Below are 22,769 nucleotides of genomic sequence, written 5' to 3'. Positions count from 1 at the left end.
CGCGTGGGTGTGGGAATGGCCTATGTCCCTTCTCTCTACACAGGTCTGGTGAGCTAGGTCCTGAGGAGGCAAGTTCCCATGCCCTGCCCCACCCCCTCCCCTGCAGACACATACACACACATGCAAGCTCATGAACAAACATGGCTTGTAGGGAGGATGGAGGGACTGCAGGGCCTGAACAGGGACACATGGCCGGGCTGGCCACCTCTGCTGACCATCTTTCCATCTGGGGCCTTAGTGAGCCCTGAACTCCCTCCATCCCATCCCACAGAGTGGTGTCGCCCTCTAGTGGCCCATGGGAAGATGTGTCAGCTGCACCCACAAACCCCTAGAACCCACTTTCTGGGAAATTGGTCTAGGTCTGGTGAATGTTACCAATCCCCCCCACCCACCCCCAAATATCTCATCCTCTGCCGGCAGAGCCTGGGCTCTAAGGCCCTGCCCACCCCATCTTTCTGGGCTCTCTTCCCCATGCCTGCCTCCCTTGCTGTCTATCTCATTATCCACCGTGCCCCGGGCTCTCCCTTTCCTCCCCAGACCCCTTCCTTCCACCTGGGTACCTGGACATTGGGCATTTCAGCAGCAAACCTGTGAAATGAAGTTGTTTCATGGTCCCTGCCCCAATACTAGGGTGTGGAGCATCCCACCCCCTTCTGTCCTGGTACCCAGACCCCACCTTACCCCATTATAGGGTCTTTAGGAAGCCACAGATGGCAGATGGCACAGAGTGTACCATGGCCTTGGGGGTCCTCCACCGTGCAGCCTGAAACCCTACCCACAGCTGTGTGTGCAGTTCCCATAAAACAGGCACAGACTCTTCTGCCTTATCCCCAAAGCATAAAACAGGCTAAAAGTTAAGTAATCGTGTGAGCAAATTTTAAAAAATATTCAGAGCCTGGGAGAGATAAAAGAAACAAAACAAGAAAATTCTGGAAAAAACACACAAGTTTTAATACTTAAAAAAAGCTATATAACAAAAGGTAACACGTTCTTTAAAAAATGTGTACAAAACACTAATATAAAATTTATTTTAGCGTGAGATAAAAGCAAAACATATTATGTGGAATATACCAATTAATGGCCAGTTGTTTCACATCTGTTAATGTGAATTTTCACTTGAACTGTGATAACGCTACTGCACTGAACGCAGGGAGAGTTGCTGCTGCACCCTTGCCTGCGTGGCTGAGGGGCATCTGACAGGCGTTCGGAGGAACGTCGAGGACTGCCTTCCCACAAGGAGGCCACGTCTGACTGCTGTGAAGAACACTACCTAGAATTTTTTCTTGATTTCTGTAACACAGGAATAGCTTTTCCTTATGCGTTAAATAGTCTTTGCAATGTCCGCCCTAAGTAAAACAAGCTCACTGCAGGTAGCAAGTGCCACCTTCTATCTTGAGTGATTTTTACATTTTTAATGCTATGACCGGATTCTTATTTACGGCAATGTAATTTCTCTTTTGTTTCTCTAACCTATATTAGTCATCATTTTTAAACAAAATTTGTAAACATTTTGTGTCCGATCAACCGCAGGCAGGATGAAACACATCTAGACAGGTCTTTACAAAGAGATAACAGAACTTGAACTATCTCCCTTTAAAACAGTGAAAATGACAGGCCACCTGCCTTCTAACATGCATTTTAAAATATATAAATACAGCACTTTCTTTTCACAATGCTTGGCCCTGCAGGTCTATGCCACGTTGTACAGATTTCTGGGGAAGTGACCTCACTGGTTGCATGCATGATTTGAAAACCACAGGCGGGGAGCCCCGCTCAATCAATCACAAGAGGAAAGCTTCTCTCTCTCTTCAAACTGCTTCTCCACCGCCAGAGACAGGGCCTGGAGGAAGCCCTCGATGGTGACGGTAGGAGCCTGGAAGGATAGATACGAAGGAATTGAGGGGTGACCCTCGCCTTTGAGGGCCACTGGCAGCACTCACCCCTTCCATGATGCAGACGCCAGAGAGGCAACTCCGGGCAGCTGTTCTGAGTGAGCTGGCCCAGACCCGAGGGGCATGAGCACCTCTCGGAGGCTTGGATGTGAGCTCTGGATGTGCTCGAGCAGAGACACACAGCATGGCCACCTCCTCCCAAAGGGCTTGGCGGGGCCCCACCACTAAGGCACCAAGGCTAGCACCTCCTAAGCCCCAGGAGCCTATCCCTTTAGAAACTGAGGTAAAATAAGGCAGCTATCCCAATGGCATTAAGTGTGACTCCTAACAAGGCCACACACTGCTGGACAGCGTGGGTGGTAAAGAGAAAAGTACCCAGAGGTGGAGAGTGGCTGTGGAAGACTTACCTGAATGTACAGGGCATGAGCCAGAAAAGGGAGTTTTCTTAAGACACGGCCACTGAGGCCCTCGCTCTTCCTGTGAATGTAAGCCAAGTTTGGGGATGTCAAGTGAACAATTGTGTTTTAGGACTGGTTTTCCTACCCATCTCTGAACGTCCCTTCTCCTACACCCCTCGAGTAGTCCTCAGCTACTGCTCCAGGTGGGGAAGGGTCCTTGCTGCCCTGATGTGCCACCTACAGGCACCGCTTTGCTCAGGGACCCAACGCCTGCCCAGCGGCATGGATTACCTCATATCTTTATTAATCTTCGCACAAATTTCTGAACTGCTCCCCTCTGTTTCATCTCAACTGGTTTAAATTTCTTCAACAGATAATCCAAAAAAATACCCTTTAGCCCAGCTGGTGTGGCTCAGTGGTTGAGTGTTGACCCATGAACCTGGAGGTCACGGTTAATTCCTGGTCAGGGCACATGCCCGGGTTGTGGGCTCAATCCCCAGTAGAGGGCGTGCAGGGGGCAGCCGATCAAGGATTCTCTCTCATCATTGATGTTTCTATCTTTCTTCCTCTCTCTGAAATAAGTTTTGTTTTTTTTAAAGTCTTTAAAAAGTACTATTCCTACCCTGGCCAGTGTGGCTCAGTTGGTTGGAGCACTGTACTGTGCAATGAAAGGTTACCAGTTAGATTCCTGGTCAGGGCACATACCCAGGTTGGGGGTTCCAATCCAACCAGGGCGTGCATGAGAGGCAACTGATCGATGTTATCTCTATCATACCGATGTTTCTCTTTCTCTCTTCCCCCCTCTACTTTTTCCCACTCTAAAAGTATAAAAATAATTATATATATATGAAAATAATAATAATACTGTTTTTTTATGCTATCCCTTCATTCAAAACCTTCCACATGCCTCACGACCTCAGAATAAAGTTCAAACTCTGGTCAGAACTCAGAAGTTCTCTGGAATTGGCCCTTGGCAGTACAACCCACCTGAGGTCGCTGCACACACGGTGCTTGCAGCCTCGCAGATTTCTCTCCAGTTTACCCAGAATTCTAACTGTCCTTGGAGGCTCTGCCCCATTTCTCCACCTACCTTTGATCCCCAAAGCCGTCTGAGAACTTAAAAGCTCTAGCAGCCCTGGACCAGGAACCCGGGGCTAGGGGGCTCCCGAAGCTCCCCCAGCCTGTGTATGATGACTTGGGGTTCAACTCTCTATCTTCTGACCCCAAACCCTGACCCCAGACGGCTACAGTCAATTACGACTCCCTATCACTACAGCAAATGGACTTTTCTTGGTTACAAAAATTAGGTCCATTCGCACCTTGAAATTTCACTCAAAAGGAGGCTCAACTTGGACACGTTGTTTTCAATGAAGCCAATCATCTCCAGTTCTCGGAGGGTCAGCAGCTGCTGGCGAGGGTATATGATCTGACACTGGGAAGACAGGGGCAGAATGCATATGTCAGCAACAGGACAGCATGGAAAGAGCAAGCACATCACATCTTATAAAACGCAAATGGGCCATTTAACAAGCACAGCTGACGGGAAAACAGGCTGGTTTCCCCGATCTCTCGCCGGTGCCCGTGAGCACGCATGCACACTCACTCCTCCCCGACACACATCTCCGATTCTTCAAACAAAGGCAAGAATACAAACAACGAAACACGTCTCAGAAACCAGCAGTGACCCAGCCTCTTCTATGTTTTTGGCCAAAATGTGTCTTCACATGTCACATGTCAACATGGAAGTTCAGTCTGATATTTGGTTTCACGGACATGACACAACCCACAGATGGCAGAGCTGTGCTTTAGAGCCAGGACTTTGCCTTTCAAGGAGGGTCTGTTTGATGTTTTTAAGATAAGACTCTCATTTGGTAGAATGACACACCCAGGATCTGAGTCAGAGTGCACCTTGTAGGCCACAAGCCTGCATGTTGGATGTTCTTTGCCAAGTAGCCACACTGGGCTGTCAGACTGCCACCACTGAATGAATTTCAACATGAACTGTTTTGATTTGGGAACCAGGGGAGAGAAGAATGAAGGAAAGGCTTCCTCCGCACATTTTGGAGGTTTGATGAGGGTCGTGGGTAAAATTAAGAGGCAGGGTTTGAGCTCGACATATTTTGACCCCGGCCTAAGTGACTGACTACCTCAGGCTCCCTTGCAGCCTCCCGAGCTGCCCCTGCGACCCCTCCATTAACAGGCACCGTCCTGCAGGCTTGTGTGAGATGGCAGACCTCAGGCTCTTGACAGAGAGGGCACAATCACACATCAGCTTTTAGGACCAGCCTAATCACTGCAGCATTGGAATACCCTAGCTTCCTGTAATCTGTGTAAGAACTACCCCTGCCCACATGCTCAGCTCCCAGAAAAAGTCCGTGCACTTGGCTGAACCTTAGGACATCCCTGGATTCACAGCACAAGTGCGAGTACAACACCCCACTGAGGGCACTCGGCGATCTTCAGCAGGACCCGCCATTGCACTGGCTGCTTAGCAGCAGTACTGCGCCGCAACACTTCTGATGGCCACTTGGGGTCTCAAGTCAAAGCTCCCTAGGACCTCTCTGCCTCTCCCACTCCCCAGAAAAGTAGGATGGAATGTGCACACCAGGACAGTGCTGAGCCCAGCTCTCCTGTCCCTGCCAGAGGCTGTGTCATCCTTGTTGAGGATGTTGGGGTTCCAGATCCGTGGTGCCAGGAGGTAGCTGCAAGGTTGGGGGGTGTTGATTCCACCCCATCAGTAATTACAATGATGCCTTACTATGATCACCATGTAAATGCCCATTTGTTAGCTGGCTTGGTTACAGCCCATGTCTCCCAATGCCCAGAGCACTTGGCACCAGGCACAGGTCAGGTCCCTGTTAGACTGAATTACGAGAGACTGTGAACATTGCTGCATTCACTGCTATCACCAGAACACGGGACCAAAGGAACGTGAACACCGTAGCTGATGACAGGCTGTGAGCGTCCTGTCTAGTCAGGATGATTCCCTGTGAACCAGGGCCTCCTGTCAGATGACCTCCCTGTGAACCAGGGCCTCTACTGCTCTTCTTTCAGGGGAGGAAAATGAGGCCCAGAGAGCGGATCACTTGCAAAGGCCGTCAGAACCAGAACGTGCCAGGCATGCTGACCACAGCCCACACACCTCCTACCCACTCATTGCCTGCAGGTAAATCAAACAACCATGATGATAATTTTGTGCTAAAAGAGCAAAAATATTGAGTCAGTGGCCATGATTTTGACCATTAATGCAAGCTGCCAGATATAACAAACTGAAATTTTCAATCTAAAGAAATGGTTAATTCCTTGTCAAAATACCTTACTCTACCAGGTATATTCAAACTATTTTAAGCTATGTCAAGGAATGATAAAAATATAAAAAATCTACTTGTTAGTAAGAGAAAAAACATCAAAGCACCTTCATCAGTTCTTCCAAACAGGAGAGGTAGATTTTGAAGATGGCTGCCGCAGAGGGGGGCCCGATATACTGCCTGATGTCAGCCCTGTCCACGAAGGCCACGTCAATCCTCTCCGTGATGTTGGAAGTGGTCAGTATTACCACATTGGAGTGCCTGGAGGCAGAGGAGTGAGGACCAGTCACCCCAGGCCTGTGACTCCCTACCCTACACAGGGATTGTCAGGAGCTGCCTGCAGGCTCTGGGCACTTAGCTGTCGTTCAGCTAGCTAACCTTCCTATCCCAATACCAGCCCATGTGGCCTCCTGAGGTCCTGCAACTCTTGAGCTCCTGGTCACACAGCGTGCCAGGCCCACTCTCTGGGGACCTTTGCTCTGGTCACTTCTCTGCCCTCTGGAAAGCTCTCCTAGACACCTGCTGATTGTTCCCTTACTCCTTTCAATTGTGGTAAAGGTCTAATCTCTGAGGGCATCCCTGACTGCTCCATCTCTGACCCCTCCCCCAGTACCTACACCCCGTCTGCCTGGGCACAGCATACAACTGCTCATCACACAGCTATCAACAACCATGGAGCAGACTTAAAATCCCCTTCACCAGCTACTTTCCCCTCTAGCTTCCAAATTCCAAGAGAGCCACCATTGCCACTCTGCTCTCCGACCTAGGCTGGCACAAAGTGCCCTGGGAGCATGCTTCCCAGCCTGCTAGGCTTGAGCACAGGGGCAGTGCTGCCTTCAGGGACCGTGGTCAGCATACAGATGGTTCACAGGCAGCTGTGTGGCCAGGGAGCCCCTAGGAAGATCAGCTTCACCTGGACTCTGGCAACAGGCATGCAGCCCTCCCAGGGTGAACAGGGCGAGCCAAACGAGGGCGGGGATGGGAGTTTGACACGCTTGCTGTACAGGCTTGTAGCTGAGGAGCAAAAGGCTGTACCATATAGCTTAAGTGTGCAGTGGTTATGCCATCTGGGTTTGTATAAGTGCCTCTATGATGTTCATTCAACAAAATGACGTAACAATGCATGCACCCCCATCGTTAAGTGGCACATGACTGTAGTACCTTTTAATTTGATCGATTTGGGTCAAGACAGCGTTGACCACACGGATGGCATCTGAAGGCTCAGTGCCTGCCCTGCAGGCATTGCGGGAAGCTGTGAGGCTCTCCACCTGTGGGGACAGAGCAACGGAAAAAAATTACAGCACTGGCCCCACAGGGCAGCCACAGAACATGTCAACTGAGCAAGTGAATGAACAAATGAATGGGTGTCAGGTGTCCGGGTGTGCCAGGAGCTTAACATGTGGGATGGCAAGGACGACAGGGCTGCATGAGACAGCGACCGCCTGATGGAGGCTGGGCTGAGCCAGGGGCTGGCCGTGCCCTGGCAGCAGTAAGAGGCGCTCAGTCTTGAATTTCCTCCACCACAGGTTTAATGCCTGAACATGCCTACCTCGTCAATCAGGACAAACACCAGAGCGTCCTTGTCATCAATCAGATCCTGGATCTTCTGGAACATCTTAGTTACTAGCTTGCCACTCTGAAACCAAAACACTCAGTGTTGACTTGTACTCATCATGCTGCCTGGTGCACACCTGTCCCCACCTGGCATCACTCTGACCCCAGATACCCCTGCCATTTTCTGACAGCCCTTGGAGAACTCCCTAAATCAGAGGAGCCAGGTCTGCAGGGGTGGAGGTAAAGCCAAATGCCCTCTTTCCCTGCCTCATGTGCCAGGACACTGACACTTGAGCCCATAGACTCCTGTCCAGGGCCACACGGCTCACCTGTCTGCTTTCTTCTTATTTCCCCTTCCCCAGCTGTTCCCATGACTGGGAATGAGATGAATCATGGGTGCCAAGATGCAAACCAGCCAGACACACTCCTTACGGACACTCCCTGTCCCCACTCCAACCTACCAGAAGGGCTCACTGACAGGGCTGCCTGTGGCAGAGCACTTCAGAAGTGAGGGATACCTGTAATGTCACCTTGTCCAACCCCTCAGTTCACAGATGGCAAAAAAAAGGCTCAGAACTCCGAGTGCATGCTCAGCTGATGGGTGCAGTCCAGGTTAGAACTCAGGATGCTCTCCCTCCTCAGACAAAGTTGACAGTCAAAGGTCTGTTGTGCCCAGGCTTTCAGGCCTCACACTATTTCCAAGTGACTGCTTAGCTCTGAAAATTTCCTCTGACCACAAAGTCAGATGCACAGAAAGTCTGCCTAATATACAGGCCATCTTTTCAACTATATAGTTGACAATCCAGAGAATTAATACTTACTTCTGAAAACCACTTAGAAAAGAGGCTGTGGCTATTTATTTCAATTAGTTGGCCATATCGGTACCTAGGATGATTTAAAAAAAAAAGGAGTTAAGACAATTACTTTACAAATCACTCCTCTGGCAACCCCAGTGGCAGCACTTTTGCTCATTAAATACAACAGCTCTCAACTGCCCAGTGTGGTGAGCATTACTAACAAGTCATTATAATTACCGACAAAGAACTGAGGTACCTACTAGTCTGTACAGTGGGGCCTTGATTACGAGTGTCCCGACTAACGAGTTTTTTGAGATACCAGCTGTCTCTCCGCCCATTTTTTGCATTGAGTTGATAGAGTAATTTGAGTTAACGAGCTCAGTCTTGGAACAAATTAAACTCGTAAGTCAAGGCCCCCCCCCCCCCACCCCTATACTAAATAGTATGAAAAATCTAAAGGAATGCAACCAACAGTTCTGGTTGAAGCAAACTAAGTTTTTCAAACTGAATATCTTCATTTGAATTAAAACAACAGTAAAATTCTTCTCATTTTTAATCTACTTATAATTTATATTTATTTTTTAAAAGTACTACTGGTACTAATAAGCAAACAAATCTAAACAAGCATCAGAAGTTTTGTCTGGCACTGAATATTTTTTCCTCCTTCCACAAAACCTTAAAGACTGTGACAATTTATTTTCCAGCACAAATTCTAGCACCGTGGATACTCAGATGGCAAAAAGTGAACCTTAACACACAAACTGAATGACATCAGCACACTCCGGAGGCAGCTGAGAGGTCTGACACAATGACTAGTAGTTCTGACTAGAATCACACAGGAAACCAGACTGAGGCAGGACAGGAGCTGACTCCCAGGTCCTCTCCAGTGTCTTTCATGTTGAAAGTCTACAGAAGGAAAAGAATTACTTTCAAGTTTAAAAAAGAGACTTTCCATTTAAAAAAGAAAAAAAGACCACTTACTAATTCTGTTCACAAAAGAGAGGAGAGGGAAGACAGACAACGTAACAAAATAAAGACTGGGTTGAGTCTCAAACAGAGTTATACATTATCATATTTTTGTACAGTCACGTATGGTTTAATGAGGGGATACATTTGAGAAATGCATGGTGAGGCGATTTCCTCACTGTGAGAGCTTTACAGAGGCACTTACACAGGCCTGGGCGCACAGCACACTGCACACCTAGGCTCTGTGGTGCAGCCTGGTGCTCCTCTCCTGGGCTATTAGCCTGTACAGCCTCTTACCATGAAAACAACAGATGATTAAGTCAAGCACAAGAGAAAATGATGCAATCAAGAGACTTGGTAAACACGAGATGTATGACCCAGCAAAACACCACACACACACTGCACTGTTTTACAGCAAACTCTTTTTATAAGTAGAAAGAGTACATTGTAAATAAAAATAAAAAGTATAACACAAAAAGCATAAACACTAAATACATAAGCCAGTAACACAGTTGTTTATTATCATTATCAAATATTATGTATTGTACATAACTGTATGTGCTGTACTTTTATACAACTGGCAGCTCAGTGCGTTTGTTTACACCACCATCAGCACAAACACGTGAGTAATGTGTTGTGCTCTGATGTCATGATGGCTTCAATGTCACTAGGCAATAGGAATTTTTCAGCTCCATTATAACCTTATGGGACCATCATCATTTATGCGGTCGGTTGTTGACCAAAAAGTAGTCATACCATGCATGACTGTACTGGGAAAACTTCTATTTCTTGTAACAACATTTTTACTCTATGGTGTTTTAGGAAACTGCCCATAGAGATCTTTAAAACACAGATGCATTTCAATATGTCAAGACAAAGGCCAAGTTGCTAAGCATAAAATAAAGGGTTGAAATAAAGCAATTTCCCTATGAAAAAATACAAAACACTTTGAAAAGAAAGTAGATATTTAAAAGTAAATCTCATAGAATTCCATTTTCTAAAGCCAAATGGGAGTAACAGGTACCAGATTTACACTGTGCCTTCACCAACTAGACTACTGAACCACATAAATGAAGCAACATCTATGAAGGGCACCGGACAACAGGCACCAGAGGACTGTGACCTGAGAGAAGGGAAATAAATTGGCGCTAACATCGTCCAGTTCTCTGTGTGGAGAAGACATGGGAAGAACACAACCGCGGGGCTGAATTGAGGAGACAGAGAAAAAGTTTAAAGAGCCTGAGGCGGCAGAGCAGAGGTCCAGAGGGCAGGAAGATTCTCAGAAATAAAGCACCAGAAATCATCCTGATGTTCCCTCAAGTCTTCACTGAACACTTGGATATCGATGAGCAGGGGAATCCATGAGGCTCTCCAGACCTATGAGCTACATGGTTTCAGCGCTCACACAGGCTGGCTGTGTTTAAGTTCCCAACAGCCAAAGTGGAGAATACTTGTTACTCATTCAAGGTGTTCAACTGAGACCCCAGGAGGGGCCCACTGGAGAATTAAAACTAGACTCACCTAGACCTCTCTCTAACAAAGCTTGAAAACAAACCTCAAAAGGATTACAACAAATCACGAGTAACGGAAATGCCTATCAGAACAAGACCCAACAGCCTTTGGAGAACCTAGACACTTCAGACCACAATGTCTGCATTCCAACAGAAATTACCTGACATGCCAAGAGCAAAAAAACGTGACCTGTAACGAGAAGAAAAACAACCCAATAGAAAGACTCAGAAATAACGATTATGGATTTAGTCAACAAGAACCTTAAAACAGCTATTATTCACTTGATCAAGGATTTTAACAGAACATAAGTAAAAAGTATAAAAGGAACCAAATGGCACTTCAGAGAGAAAAAATTCACTATCCGAAATGAAAATTTCTCTGAATGGAATTAAAAGCAAATTAGATACTGTGGGAAACTATCCAAAGTGAAACACAGCCAGAAAAAGTTTAAAACCTGAAAAAACAAAAAAGTGTACCAGTGGCCTCTGGGATAACATCACACAATCTAAGATGCAAATTAATGGGCTCCCAGAAAAGGGGCCGAGGGGACACTGGGAAAATTAGTTGAGAAAATAAGGGCCAACTATTTTCCAAATGTGATGAGACCACAAATTCCAAAGCAGACAGAACTCAAGGAGAAACAGACAAATTCACCATTAGAAGCTTGGTCATTCCTTTCCAGTAAGTGATAGAACATCACACCAGACAATCAGCAGGGACATCAAGTACCCTGAGCTGACATCCATGAAGCATTCCACCCAACAAGAGCAGAAACACGTGTTTTTTTTTGTTTTTTAATATATTTCTTTATTGATTTAAGAGAGGAAGGGAGAGGGAGGAAGAGATAGAAACATCAATGATGATAGAGTCATTGATTGGCTGCCTTTGCACGGCCCGCAGCCTGGGTATGTGCCCTTGGCCGGAATCGAGCCCAGGACCTTTCAGTCCCCGGGCCAACGCTCTATCCACTGTGCCAAACTGGCTAGAGCAAATTCCTTGACTTTAAAATAGGGTTCACATACTTATCCTAACTCAGTTGATTTGATTATCAAAGAAAAATCAAGCAAATGATGCAAATTGCAAAACATGGAAAAACAAACTTCCCACTCATCTTTCCTTCCTTCTCAGACCAGGATGGAAATTCTCACCCCAGCTCTAAAATCCTCACAATACCTTCGTTCAGGGAGAAAGTGTGGCAGAGCTGTAGAGACAGGCCGCAAGACAAATGAAAAACAACCCGTCTGGATTTCCTCTGCTTTACTGTGGCACCATCTGTCCCCACACTAGCACGAAGCAGCAAAGAATGGGAAAGATTCAGGTGCTCAGAAACACGTTCTTTGAAGTGCACATGGAACAGTCTGCAGGACAGACCACGTGCTGGTCACTAAGCAAGTCTCCATAAATTTAAAGAGATTGAAGTCATAACTCAAGACTATGTTGAGTATAGAGGAATTATTTTACAATGAAAGAGAGGGCCCTACTACTCATGTAAAGTTATTAAAAAGACAGCTTATGCTATTATAAAGGAAAAGCAAGGAATCTCATTCCCACTACTCTCCTCTCTCAAATCACCAGTTACCTGCTTGAAAGTCGAATGGTCAATTTCTGGGCCAAAGCTCTACACAGGGATGTTTTTCCAGTTCCTGGAGGACCTGTAACAAAATTTAAGCAAATACGTGTTTAAGTCAGTGTTGTGACAAATTTCTTAAAACAACAGCAGTTGCATTTTCCACAGAATACAAAATAAGAAGATGAGAGTTCAATACCATGAATGTTATTACAAGCACTGCTTATTAACTCACAAAGAAGTTTGCTAGCAAAGTGCCATAAAATATTACTACTGTACACTTTAAAAGTCTTTTTTCCTAATTTGAATTTAACTTGTGCTTCTCGTCTTAGCTTCCACTGCCCCTGATACAAGCCCTGCTTCCGGGCCGAGGGGCTGGCTCAGCTCTCTGAGTGAGCACTGCATTTCCTGGTCTTTGTCTTCACTGACACTCTTTGTCCCCACATGTCATCTATGAAATTTACTAATTAAGACATCTTTCAAAAGTCAAACCCAGCCCTGACTGGTTTGGCTCAGTGGATAGAGCGTTGGCCTGTGGACTGAGGGGTCCCGGGTTCGATTCCAGTCAAGGGCATGTACCTTGGTTGCGGGCACATCCCCAGTGGGGGTTGTGCAGGAGGCGGCTGATGGATGTTTCTCTCTCATCGATGTTTCTAACTCTCTATCCCTCTCCCTTCCTCTCTGTAAGAAATCAATAAACTATATTTAAAAAAAAAAAAGTCAAAACTACCTTTCTTGCTAATCATCAGGACTCTTAGGCACTGAAGCTTTCTGTGTTTGCAGCCCACAGCAACACCGTCTTTAACTATGGCTATTTCTACACCGGCCTGCACGCCATACTAAACCAGAGGATGAATGAAGGCAAGGACCCTTGATTGTACAGCCTCTTGCTCTGTGTGTCACCTAACATGCCTTGCAGAAGTTCTGAGGTGTCCGATGTAGAAGAACAAGCGCATCTAATAGAAAATGCTGGTACGTTCAACTGATTTTCTGCAAGCATTTTCAATAATGAAAAAGGAAATATACAACAAGTTCTAAATGAAATAATTGAAATATTATTGATTGCCTACTCTGAACCTGGTAACAGGATAATGTGCTAAGGTATCTGCTATTTAAAAGACACTTTTTAAAAGGTGTATACAAATGTACAATCTTAACTGGTATAAACAGGCTGGTTACTCTGAGCTCCTACCTCATTGTAATTTGGGAATGCTAGATTTCTTTCCATCCAGGGCTAAGAAAAATACCCCCTATCTTTCTCTGAGAAGAACTAGACAAACTTTCTGTACTGTAAAGTATGGTTTTGCAGCTTACTGTTCACAAAGCAAAGCTCTAAGAATGCTACAAAGAAATACAAGGCAATTTCTTTTCCAAGGAATTTATGATCAATTGGGGGAAATAAGAGTTAATTGAAATGTTTAATAATAATATAAAAAGTCACAAGGCAGTAATTGGGTAGCTGCCAGACAAAGAGTCAAGTAACAAATGCCCAGAGTAATGTCAGCTGCATCAGCTTCACGGAGAAGGAACATTCTAGGACAACTCTGGCTCCACCAGAACAAAACTGCTGTAACTCCTCCCAGAAGGACAAAGGTACAAGTAAAACCTGGCATCACAGTCTACCTTGTCAAATGCAACCTCGCATGCCTTACCGTGAAGCAGCACCACCCGGTTCCAGGTGATGAGATTGCTGTCAACATTCCTGTCTGAAAACAGTAACGCTGTCATCACATAATCGAGGAGCTGAGTGAAGAAAGGAAAACGCAGATAAAGAGGCTAACAGTAAAGGCTCCCACTCTGTGTGCTCCTGCAGGAGCAGCAGAGACAGGAGCAAGGCAGCCTTCCAGAGACGCCACAACCAGACGCTTCCTGGATGTATCACAAGCTTTCATTTTAGAAGGTAACTTAAAGCAGAAGAGGATAGCTGCTGGCTATTACTATTACAAGTATAAAGGATAAACAATATTTGAATGCCTAGATTACACAAAATAACTAAGGAACTTGTCAAGTAGGACTAAGCTCCTTCCTCTGGGCTGACACAGCCGTAGGCAAGCACACAGCACACTCAATACAATATAACAGTCAGGACTCCCTCCTCTCGCCGTGGCTGCCCAGAGCAGCCTGGGAGGCCAGGATAAAGATTTCCATTTACTTGCTCCATTCTGCCAACCTGCTCTGACTGCAGTGTTCCCCTCAGCCCCCATGGTTCCTAAGAGTGAAACCCCACAGAAGCTGTCTTCACATTTGGCACCCTCCCTCTTCCCCCGCAGGGGACGCCCCAGAGACCAACTCCACGTGGGAGCAGCCTCAGAGGACAGGCATCCAGGATATCAGCTGCTGGCAGGCAGTGGCTCCCAAAAGCTTACTTGAGTCAAAGAGCTCTGAGTTGTTAGCAACACTACAGTGACTCTACTTCAAACAATGGGGCCTTTTGGGGGAAAAAGTGCAACTTACGTGAGATTTGACTTCCACATCATACACCAGGCTGTCCCACAGCCCGTGGAATTCAGCTGTGACAAAATGAAACAAAAACTTAACTTTAGGAAGCAAGCATTACACCTACCAGCTAGATCTGCCCTGAGCCACCGATGCTCTGCCCTGCTCCACACACGGCATGCTAAGATTCTGATTACAGGGAAGCTAAATTTTTAAAAATTGTCTTAAAATTAAATATGTAAAATAAATGTCAGCTATGTAGGATTTTTGACAGGCAATTAACTGGGTAAGAGTTACTTTTTATCATGTTGTTACATACAGCCATCTTTTGTGGACCTGCGCTTTCCACAACACAGACTCTAATCCACCACTCTCCCTATAGGTCAGTGATGGCGAACCTATGACATGCGTGTCAGAGGTGACACGCGAACTCATTTTTTTTGGTTGATTTTTCTTTGTTAAATGGCATTTAAATATATAAAATAAGTATCAAAAATATAAATCTGTTTTACTATGGTTGCAAATATCAAAATATTTCTATATGTGACACAGCACCAGAGTTAAGTTAGGGTTTTTCAAAATGCTGATACGCTGAGCTCAAAAGGTTCGCCATCACTGCTACAGGTCAACACTTGGGCAAGGCAGACCAGCGGGTCTAGTCTAGCCATTAGGACATCAGGCATAAAACTAGATGACTAAGTTAACCCCAGGACTCTGCCTACAAGAACACATTGGCTAGTCCACGAATAAGCATCGAGACAGTAGGAGGAAGGAGTGGTCCAGCAGGACTGACTAAGTAGGCAGGAAAGAAGCGATTGGTCCCATTCTCAATGAACACCATCTGTGAGGATCCAGTGTAAAGGAACTCTCTACTTCCCTCTTTTGTGATATACTTTCCATTTCATAAGATATAAAATACCTTAAAATCCTACAAAACAAATGAACAAAAACCTCTCTGGTTAGCTGACTTGGAAAGTCTGAGATATATGCTATCCTCTGACCTTGTGGACTCAGCATGCTCTAACTACTGTTGCTATCACACTTACCTGTGGGCAGAACCCAATGATTTGCTGCAATTATATTTTCTGTCTCTTCTTCCAAATTTTCACTGGTGGGGCCATCTTCATTTAGGTGGAAGATGTGAAGTGCAATAGTGCATACACTCAAATCAATGGGCTGTGATGAGAAGGAAAACCAAATAAATCTACACAAATGGAAAAATCACTCACTTTTCAATTCTAATATCCAATTTGAATCCTAAAGTCCAAAAATAAAGATTGAAGGTGATGTTAATAGAAAAAGTCTATTATTTCAGATTCAGAATTAGCTCTTTAAAAAAATAATATGGAACGCTTCACGAATTTGCGTGTCATCCTTGCGCAGGGGCCACGCAATCTTCTCTATATCGCTCCAATCTTAGTATACGTGCTGCCGAAGCGAGCACCAGAATTAGCTCTTTTAAATGTGTTTATCCCTCCCTCCCCTTTTGGCGTATAACAGCTATTTGAAAAAACAACTTTATTGTTTTTGTAATTATAAAAGTAACACACTTGTTAAAAATTGCAATTACAGAATGAAGAATGTCAAAGTTGCCCAGCATGGCTCAGTGGTTGAGCGTCCACAGTTAGATTTCAGGTCAGTGCACATGCTCGGGTTGCAGGCTTGATTCCCAGCATGGGGGGTGCAGGAGGCAGCCAATCAGTGATTCTCTCTCATGATTGATGTTTCTATCCCTCTCTCTTTCTCCCTCCCTTCCTCTATCTGAGATCAATAAAAAACATTAAAAAAAAAAAATGTCTAAGTCCCCTACACCAACCTCATAGATGTTAGCCTATAATACATCCATACATATATCTGACCCAAAATTGATTCTATCCCAGTTTTCTACCCATGCTTTTCCCAGTTACTAGATCTAGGAGACATTTTCCATTAGTAGATAGAAATATCATTCTCTTTCATGGTTATAGCATATTTGGTGTGAATATGTCAGACATTTAACCAATCTCTAATAAAGTTAAAATATTTTGATAGCTAAGGTGATGTGGTTTTGGAACCAGTGTGCCCATGAGGCCTTCCTGACTCCCCAGCATCCAGACAATTGCAGAGGAAGCCCTTTCTTCGGAGGGTGGTTCTGAGTTCATATCCTGGGAGTCACTCCTGGAGCCATAGCTAGAGCCTGCTGCTCTCCACAATCTAGCTCACGTTCATCTTACGTTACTCAAATGTTTCCCATTATCTAAAAGATTAAAAATGGCAGCAGAGTAAGTGGATGTTGCACAGACATGCTTACAGGAACAAACTGGAATTACAACTAAAATACAGAAAAACTTCCTGAATAACCAACGGAAAACTCGCTGGAGACAACCCTGATACCTGAGGACCGAAAGTGGAGACTGTATAGAGGCTGTTGGAGGGGCGGAGGCGCAAAAGGGCTGGCTGGGCGCCTACAGACAGCAACTGAAGTTCCGGAGAGATATCTCAGCTGTGGGGGGTTGCTACTGAGAACTCTGGGATCTAATCCCCAAGCTGGGCCCAGCAGAAAGCACCAGAACTGAGAAGGGTAGCCACATAACATCTGCGTGTGAAAAGCAGCAGGGCTGCTGTCTGCCAGGGAATGATGGCTGGAAATTCAAGCATCTTCTTAAAGGGCCAACACACAAAATTCCCTGTGGAGCCACCCACCTTGTGCTCCGGCAGGGAGGGCAGAGTGGACTGGAGCTGTGTGAGCAGAATCCAGGGTTGGGGACTCAGGGGTTAGAGCTCAGAAGGCAGACACTCCTGGTTTCCTGTGCTAAGTCATTCCCTCACACAATGGAGAACACCTTTCCCACACAGACACTTGCTATTCAGGCAGCCTTGCCTGGGGGCAGACAGGTGACCCACCCTATGGAAAACACCTTGCCCTGAGGCCACTTAAGAGACTAAAAATAACAGCCTCCAGGCAGAAGCAACTGCCCCACCCTATTGAGAAAAAAACAACAACTCTAGACACCCCTGAGGATGACTGCCTGGGGCAATTCAAGTCAGCACTCTATCAGTTGGTAGGCAGAGGCTGTCTCTGGAGGCTTTGAGTCTTTGCCTGATCTAATTAGTCAGAAACAGCATTTGACACTGTCCTGCACTAGAGATTGAGAGGTGTAGCAGATCTACCTAATACCTAGTCACAAACCCAAACAGGCAGCCAAAATGAGGAGACAAAGAAACAACACCCAAATGAAAGAACAAGAGAATTCTCCAGAAGAAGAGATAAATAAAATAGAGATAAGAAATTTATCTGAAAGAGTTCAGAGTAATGATGGTAAAGATGCTCAACAGCATGAGAAAAGATATAGTAACTATAAAAACAGAAATAAAGCATGACATTGCACAAATAAAGAACACATTGGGGAGAAACCAAGATGGCGGCATATGTAAACACCGGAAATTGCTGCCTTGCAAAACCACTTCAAAAATACAACTAAAAGACAAAACGGACATCATCCAGAACCACAGAAAGGCTGGCTGAGTGGAAATTCTACAACTAGAAGGAAAGAGAAAACCACACTGAGACTCAGAGGTGGTGCGGAAGTAAAGTGCAGAGGTATGGAGGTGCACGTGGAAAGGGCTGGCAACTGGGGACACGGTTGTCTTTTTCAACTGGGAGGGAGTCTCAAGCTCCCGACTGCTCTGAACTCCAGTTCCGGGCGAGTCTCTGGGGACCCAGACTCATACCGGGAGAAACTGGACTGTCTGGCAGTGGGCAGAACTCAAGGGCGGCTTTCTCTCAGAGGTGCTTGCAGCGATTGCTGGGACACTGAGACGCGGGGCCTCTTAGGGTAGGACTGAGGAGCAGCCATAGCTGCTTGCTCTGCCCTGTTGATCCCCTGAGACCCCGCCCCACCCAAGCTGTGCACAGAGGCTTTTGCATATGAAAAGCCTGGCCCTTTGCAATCTGAAAATTACCTAACAAACTGCAGCTTGGTCAGAGAGACCCAGAACTTCCAAAAGAAGGCCCAAGGCCGCACAGCAGCTTGCACTGCTTCACAGCTGGGCCTCATCTGGGCACCTCCAAACCCCAAACAAAGAAGAGGAATCTCTCCATAGCTCCTGCTGGGTAGCCAAAGGCAGAGGCTAAATTAGCACCTCCTTAGAGATCCAAGAGCCAGTGTACCCAGAGGTCAGAGTGGGACCATCCAGATTACAACTCCTCAGATCCATAAGGGACACACTCAGTGAGCACTAAAGCCCCACTGAAGCAAGTCTTGCCCCAGAAGGGTGTCTCCAGCGCAGAAGTTCTCCCACTGCAGACACAGCTGATTCTCACAGCCAATTGGCCTGGAGGTCAATTCTTCCCAGTGAGACCTACAACAATCAAGGCTTAACTACAACAAGACTGTGCACAAAGCCCACAAAAGGGGTGCACCAAGAGTGTCCACCTCAGGTAATTGGGGAGGCTGAGCCACTGGGCCCTATAGGACCCCTAGCACAGAAAGCCACTCTATCAACACAAGGAAGCATAAAAAATGTGGAGGCAAAGAAACAGATCACAAGTGACGGAAATGGAGGAAAGCAAACTACTGGATATAGAGTTCAAAACCACGGTTATAAAGTTTTTCAAGAATTTTCTAGAAACCGCTGATAAATTTAGTGAGATCCTCAAGAAATCTAGTGAAACCCTCGAGGTTATGAAAAAGGACCAACTAGAAATTAAGCATACACGGACTGAAATAAAGAATATTATACAGACTCCCAACAGCAGACTAGAGGATCGCAAGAATCAAATCAAAGATTTGAAATACGAAGAAGCAAAAAACACCCAACTGGAAAAACAAAAAGAAAAAAGAATCCAAAAATATGAAGATAGTGCAAGGAGCCCCTGGGACAGCTTCAAGCGTACCAACATCCAAATTATAGGGGTGCCAGAAGAAGAGAGAGAGCAAGATATTGAAAACCTATTTGAAGAAATAATGACAGAAAACTTCCCCTACCTGGTCAAAGAAATAGACTCACAAGTCCAGGAAGCGCAGAGAAACCCAAACAAAAGGAATCCAAAGAAGACCACACTAAGACACATCATAATTAAAATGCCAAGAGCAAAAGACAAAGAAAGAATCTTAAAAGCAGCAAGAGAAAAACAGTCAGTTACCTACAAGGGAGTACCCATACGACTGTCAGATGATTTCTCAACAGAAATTTTTCAGGCCAGAAGGGAGTGGCAAGAAATATTCAAAATGATGAATAGCAAGAACCTACAACCAACATTACTTTACCCAGCAAAGCTATCATTCAGAATTGAAGGTCAGATAAAGAGCTTCACTGATAAGAAAAAGCTAAAGGAATTCATCACCACCAAACCAGTATTATATGACATGCTGAAAGGTATCCTTTAAGAAGAGGAAGAAGAAGAAAAAGATACAAATTATGAACAACAAATACACATCCATCAACAAGTGAATCTAAAAATCAAGTGAATAAATAATCTGAGGAACAGAATAAACTGGTGAATATAATAGAATCAGGGGCATAGAAAGGGAGTGGATTGACTATTCTCGGGAAAGGGGTGTGGGGGGGGTGCGGGAAGAGACTGGACAAAAATCATACACCTATGGATGAGGACAGTGGGAGGTGGAGGGGGCATGTAAGGGCAGAGGGTGGAGTGGGAACTGGGCGGAGGGGAGCTATGGGAGGGAAAGAGAGGAACAACTGTAATAATCTGAACAATAAAGGTTTCATTTAAAAAAAAATTCAAATGAAAAAAAGAAGAACACATTGGAAAGACAGTTAAAATATTTCAAATTGTTAGCTATTTTTTTTTTAATATATTTTATTGATATTTTACAGAGAGGAAGGGAGAGAAATAGATAGTTAGAAACATCGATGAGAGAGACATCGATCAGCTGCCTCCTGCACATCTCCTACTGGGGATGTGCCCGCAACCCAGGTACATGCCCTTGACAGGAATCGAACCCGGGACCTTTCGGTCCGCAGGCCGACGCTCTATCCACTGAGCCAAACCGGTTTCGGCAGCTATTATTAACAATATTTGTTCATATATCTCTACAAAATTACATAATTATGTTAAGATAAATTCCTTGAGGTGAATCTGTAGTCAAAGATGAGAACATTAAAATGTTTAATGGTTAGCACCCATGTCTTCCAGCTAGGCTGTGCTACCTGTCCCTTCACAACAGTGTTGGAAAGCTCTCCAGTTCCCCTCAGCTGGCCAAAATCGAGTACAATGACATCAAATTTCAGTGTGGATAAAATTCCAACAACCCCCACAATTGTTGGTCCTAATCTATAATAATAAAAGCGTAATATGCTAATTAGACTGGACAGCCAAACAACCTTCCAGACGTCCTTCCAGATGAAGCCGGGGCTGTGAGGGCCGGGGTAAGCTGCTGCAGCTGCGAGGGCCGAGCCCCTTGCATGAATTTTGTGCAGCGGGCCTCTAGTATAAGAACGAAGAGGTCCACCACATAAGAGTTATTTTAGTGTCATATCAATTCTTCCAAATTGATTTTTTATAAGGACAGAAACTGTCCAGGTATCAGTGACGTGAAGCACACACTTTGGCTTGTTTTTACTCTGGTGATAGAACTGCCCCAGTGCATCCACACTGTCATACGAAGCTCCTCTTAGCTCCCACACACGAACAGGTGAGGCAGTCCGTACGCTGGACTAGGTGAAGAGATTCAAGAAGACAAGCCCATCTCCTCATCTCTGTTGGCCCAGCATGCCCTATGGTCCTAATGCATTCTGAGCACCCCATACATTTTGTTGCCTGAAAGAATAAGAGAGAAAGGCACACAGGCCTCCTCAGCACAGCCCACTATTCTTGGTGCTGCCTTCTAATTCCTGGTTTCCGATTTCTCCCCGCCTGTCCTGACAGCAGGCTGGCAGTGGGGCCACGGCTACTCCCAGCACCTGGCCCCTGCCAGAGAACCAGTACTTATCCCATCGTCAAACCAACAGGTAAGCAAAGCAAACCGGTTTCTGACATACACTATCAAAGCAGCAAGCAGGCAGTCATGGCAACAACTTTCTATGTAGCTAACGGTTACCTGTTTCTTGGCACAGGGAATTAGTAACTTACCTGTGGGTCTTTAACCTTTAATTCCGTGTCAACAATAGACACAGACTGCACATTTCTGGTCAGAAAAGGATCATCAAACTCAGTCCACGTGTAGTCACCAAACACAATATTATGTCTGTTAAGTAGCTTTCTAACACTCAGCTTTATGTCTTCTTTTTTTGCCGTGCTGGACAAATAAACAAAACACAAAGATCAGTTCTAAGCTACAAAACACACACCAAGATTTTAACGCTTACAAACAAAAACAGAAATTGGGGCATACATGAGAAGTGCAGGAGGTCAGAGTACCTACAGGAGGGAGTGGGCCTGCCTGGGGAAGGAACTGGAGCCACTCCTTGCCTGCCAGCTGCGGGACCTGGGGAGCAGCTCACCTGGAGCCTGCGCTCTTCCTCAGATACAGGGGGCAGCAGCAACAGTTTTTGCTACACTGGGCTACTTTGGAGATTAGTCAATACATTCCAAGTGTTTAGGACAATGCCTGGCATATAGTACGCACTCAATAAATGAAAGAAGGACGGCCCACCGCTGTGGGGTCAGCTCAGGAGTTTGCATTTTAACAAGTGCCCCAGGCCTGGCATTCACACTGAGAAAACCCAACACTTCCGGCTCGGCATTCAAGGCTCCCCTCCGCCCACCTTGCCACCTGACGGCCACGCTGACTGGTGCTGAGATCACACCAAGGTGTGCGATCACTGCGGTACGCCTCCTGGCACGGAAGAGCCTGAGAAACGCTGGCTCCAATGCCAATATCTATATTTCCCCTGGAACCGAGAGCTCTGGGTATCTGGCCCATCCTAACATCCAGCTTTCTTGGGCTGTGCCCGGCTGGGCTCTGCGTGGGTCCCGTTCAGGGCCGGGCCTGATGGGTCAGGTCCGTGTCCGGCGCAGTGGGCTCCAGCCGAGGTCTGGGCCGAGTGTTGTCCGTCGGGGCCACGCAGAGGCCGAATCGGCTCGGACCTACCCGGGTCCCATTGGGTCGGGTCAGGCCGGCTCACCTGCCGCTTCGCTGGTGCACCTCCACATGGATGGACGGCGTCTCGGGCACGCAGGGCAGCGCCTGCTTCAGGTCGCCCACGGCCTGGTCCATAGCACCGCCGCCACTGCCGGGAGCAGCGGGTACCAGGCCCGACCGTGGCCGCCGCCTGACGCCCGGCGCCACCACCACGTCCACTTCCACCGCCTCCTCCACAGCTGCCAAAAGAACCGTCTGCCCAGCCCGTGCTTCGAATCTGCCGCGCGCAGCGCGCCCTCCCTTGACCCGGAA

The 22,769-nt window shown here is 46.2% G+C and overlaps 1 protein-coding gene and 2 non-coding genes across 3 annotated transcripts; all 3 read right to left on the bottom strand.

Moving 5' to 3' along the window:
- Nucleotides 1-936: 936 nt before the first annotated feature.
- Nucleotides 937-22,750, bottom strand: TRIP13 (thyroid hormone receptor interactor 13). Its single transcript, XM_059694627.1, has 13 exons — nt 22,501-22,750; nt 21,506-21,671; nt 15,477-15,606; nt 14,449-14,504; nt 13,647-13,737; nt 12,007-12,079; nt 7,974-8,037; nt 7,148-7,234; nt 6,760-6,866; nt 5,706-5,859; nt 3,610-3,722; nt 2,300-2,369; nt 937-1,873 (listed from the first exon to the last, which is right to left on the bottom strand). The coding sequence occupies exons 1-13, from the start codon at nt 22,590-22,592 to the stop codon at nt 1,778-1,780; spliced, it is 1,299 nt and encodes a 432-aa protein (XP_059550610.1). The 5' UTR covers nt 22,593-22,750; the 3' UTR covers nt 937-1,777.
- LOC132233985 (small nucleolar RNA SNORA55) lies at nt 11,616-11,749 on the bottom strand. The gene has a single exon (XR_009452822.1). It is a non-coding gene; the product is annotated as a small nucleolar RNA SNORA55 (small nucleolar RNA).
- On the bottom strand, nt 15,769-15,874 carry LOC132233909 (U6 spliceosomal RNA). Its single transcript, XR_009452760.1, has one exon. It is a non-coding gene; the product is annotated as a U6 spliceosomal RNA (small nuclear RNA).
- Nucleotides 22,751-22,769: the final 19 nt, after the last annotated feature.

Source organism: Myotis daubentonii, chromosome 4 (assembly GCF_963259705.1).
Source record: "Myotis daubentonii chromosome 4, mMyoDau2.1, whole genome shotgun sequence".
Classification (NCBI taxonomy): Eukaryota; Metazoa; Chordata; class Mammalia; order Chiroptera; family Vespertilionidae; genus Myotis; species Myotis daubentonii.
This window is presented reverse-complemented; position numbering and strand designations above follow the sequence as displayed.